Raw genomic sequence first — 3,275 nt, forward strand, 5'->3', positions numbered from 1 at the left:
CTTTTAAGTAGATAGTGATTAGATTGTCTTGCTGGGTTCTTTTAGTACAGGAAAGAATTGCGAGATCTAGGCCTCCGCCTCCTATTCCTCTGAAGCCAAGGTCTAAATGAACCCCTCTACTACTCACAGTGAGAGGGCTGTCAAGTGTGCTAAATGGATTGGATTGAACAATGTCATGGGAATGGGAGAATGTGTCAGAGAAAGTGGTGAGAAGCCTACCATGATTATCAGAAGATTCCTATGTGAAAAGACTCTGATTATCTGAGATCCGCATGATTTCTTCCTGAAGTCTGATAAAGGCATTTTCATCTTCCCCGTATATTAACGGCATATTGACGCTAAAAATTTCCATTAGGGAATAGGCATGGTCTTTTACTCTTGATATCTGTCTTTTCACAGCCCATGACATTCTCTGTGCAATGCTAGATGTTTCAAGATTTTTTTCTCCCGATAAAATACTAGCAGGAATGCCAGTATATTCAGAAAGCTTGTTCTGGAGATCTGTTTTATCTCCCAGTATTCTCCATTTCTTATTCAGGAATACCACTCTTGATAATGTGATCAGTTCCTGAAGTATCCAGCCTCTGGTAAGCTATTTACTCTTAGCAATTTTATCTTCAGATCGTGTATCTGCAAGATATATATAATATATCTCAGCCTTTTAGTACCAATGATACATGGAGTTGATTGCCTCAGATAACTCTGTATTACTTATCTTATTAATATAATAAGTATTTATCCAGATGTACTTGTACCTATTCGCCCTAGCTACTAAGCAGTATTGTGTGATTTTCTTATACCCACTCTTTTTCTTCGTGCCGGCTGAGTTGATCTCCTGATAAGTAACTTTCTCTTTGCTCCAGGTATACAACAAAATAGTGTATAGCAGTATTTCATAACCCGTGAACTCATGGATTGCGAATTTTCCTGTGTCAGATATTTGTGTATTTAGTAAATACATAGTTAAGGTCAGCCCAGATACCTCCTGTCTTGAATGTGGATATTGTAATGATGCTTAGAATAGGAAAGATATTATATGCCTTCCTGGGGACTGAGAGTGACGGGGGAAAATCAATATACAAAGGCTTCAAGGGGCGGCTTCGGTACGTGCATGGAAGAGGAAATGAAGAGGAAGTCTCATCAGTTAAGTACACCAGCAGTTGTTTTGGCGATCACTTGACTGACGCGGCTTACGGACAAGGATGCCAGCTTGTGTTTAGGCAGCCATAGCCATATTCACCATTTGATTGGAAGATAGTTCCGAACTATCCATTTTGCAGCAGTCTGCGTCCCACTCCTTTTGTCCACCGCCAGGACAACGATGGAAGAGGGTAATTTTGAAGTTGCTGACCAAAAAAAAAATCTTTGGCAAGTTTCCTGTTCATGGACTGTACGAGTTATCAGAATAACTAGAGGAAAGTTGGATGTGCGGGCCAAGATCTTTCGGACTCAAACTTCGGCCCGAGCCAGGTCCGCACTTGTAAAGGATAACTGTAGTCGAAAGCTATTGGCAAAGTATGATTCACGTGATGAAAGGCACACAGTGTATAATCAGGTGCTCTGGAGAAGGCTCTGGAACCGCCCCGGCCCGGGCGCACCGTGACTGAACTATATGCAAACTAAACAAACAGGAATGTATCCATGACACGCAGTTTAGTCATTAATACAAACTCTGGTTACAACTTGAAACAGTAATATACCATACAGTTGCGGGTAAAGATTTTCCTGCCTGACAACCAAATATAGTTTAGCGCGGTTTCATGTCAGGGTTGCTGAAACAATCAAAAAAAGTAAGTGACACCGGTATCCGGACTCCCTGTATAGCGGGAACGAGAACACATTGCTCCGATCCCTCTCTAGCAGTATTTTTCTACGTATTCCCTCAACTCCTGATCTGTCTTGGCGACTTTCGTGGCAGAGAATAGACAGACTTTGGAAGTCCCCGGACGCTTGCTTGTGAAAACTAAGGGACAGTCTTACACACTCTGGTGCGTTAGCAGCCACTCGCTGGTGTCAAGTAGCTACGCCTCGTAAGATAAATTTCGCTTCTGCATCATCTCTCACTATAACCTATATATGCATACAACTACTCTTTGAAGGCATTGAGCAGGGAAGGGGACAGCCCACCGTTTGCGATGGTCCATCTCGTACCCACAGTAAAGCCCATACATAGCACCGCAAGCATACGAGTGGATCAAAGCAATAGCCAAGATCTGAAAGTTAGATTATAGAGTTCAACAGTTCAAAGATTCCCACTACCTGTTTACTGCGATGCGGAATACCCATGAGTTCGTGGCGGGCCTAAAATGCTGCAACCCCTCGATTATAGTTACATTATTAGTGTTCAGTGATCATAGCACTGCCTGAAAAAGTTAACAGAACATGGTTGGCTGAGGTCGAGTCACTAATGTTCTACCACGTTCGGAGCAGGTGTCTTGGTATATTAGCTCAAATAGGCGCTGCATGCCCACTGGCTGATCCTTGTCGGTTGTCTTGCTCCTCCCTGTCATATTGGTCTTGCTCTTCTTCTCACACTTCTCAACAGTCTGACTGAATCTCCCACAATGATTTGGTCTGAGGTCCGAGGAGGCGATCTCCCCATCATCTTCATCCGCCTGTTCGAGCTCCTATATCTTAGTCTGTCTGCAGCCAACTATCTCTTCAACTTTGTCATTCTCCCCGTCGACCAAGCACAAAATGCACTGGGTGACGGGCTTACCGCCCTCGCTATATTCTCTGTTGCCTCGACACTTTCCCTTCTCTGTATATGCACCCGTCTCGGCCACCGTACCTCTCATTTGGAAAGAGCTGCCGTTATAGTCTTGATGGCCGTGGCAGCTTCCGCATTTGTTTATGTCCAGTTCTTTTACGATACGTGGATAGCTCGAGTCTATTTTGTGATCCTGATCTTCACGGCGGTGCAGTGCCTGTCTCACGGCGTCAATTTTCGTGAGGGCACATTTTTCGACTTTCCGTTCATCTGCCTGGGCTATGGGATAATAGTCCTGGCCCCTGCTATGCATGCGGGCTTGTGGTCGTCCACCTGTCGACAGGCGTTGTTACCGTCGTACCTCGTCTACGTTGGCCTCAATGCGCTGGGGGGCCTTAACCTCATCTTTAATGTTCCGGAGCGGCTGGGCATGTCCAGCGGCAGCAGGTTGGTTCTACACTGTTGCGCCGCCCTGGCAACGATTTATCTGTTCAATAGCCTGCTTGCTGCATTGCAGACTGATATACACTTGGAGGTGGAACGATGTGGGAGAATTTTTGGTTAA

At 44.9% G+C, this 3,275-nt stretch overlaps 1 protein-coding gene across 1 annotated transcript; it reads left to right on the forward strand.

Moving 5' to 3' along the window:
• Window positions 1-2,564: 2,564 nt before the first annotated feature.
• On the forward strand, window positions 2,565-3,275 carry AKAW2_30007S (uncharacterized protein; the record flags this gene model as incomplete). The annotated part of the gene is made up of 1 exon (XM_041686473.1): window positions 2,565-3,275. One exon carries the CDS (start codon window positions 2,565-2,567, stop codon window positions 3,273-3,275), a length of 711 nt encoding a protein of 236 aa, XP_041540454.1.

This window comes from Aspergillus luchuensis, chromosome 3 (genome assembly GCF_016861625.1).
Source record: "Aspergillus luchuensis IFO 4308 DNA, chromosome 3, nearly complete sequence".
In the NCBI taxonomy this organism is placed as follows: domain Eukaryota; kingdom Fungi; phylum Ascomycota; class Eurotiomycetes; order Eurotiales; family Aspergillaceae; genus Aspergillus; species Aspergillus luchuensis.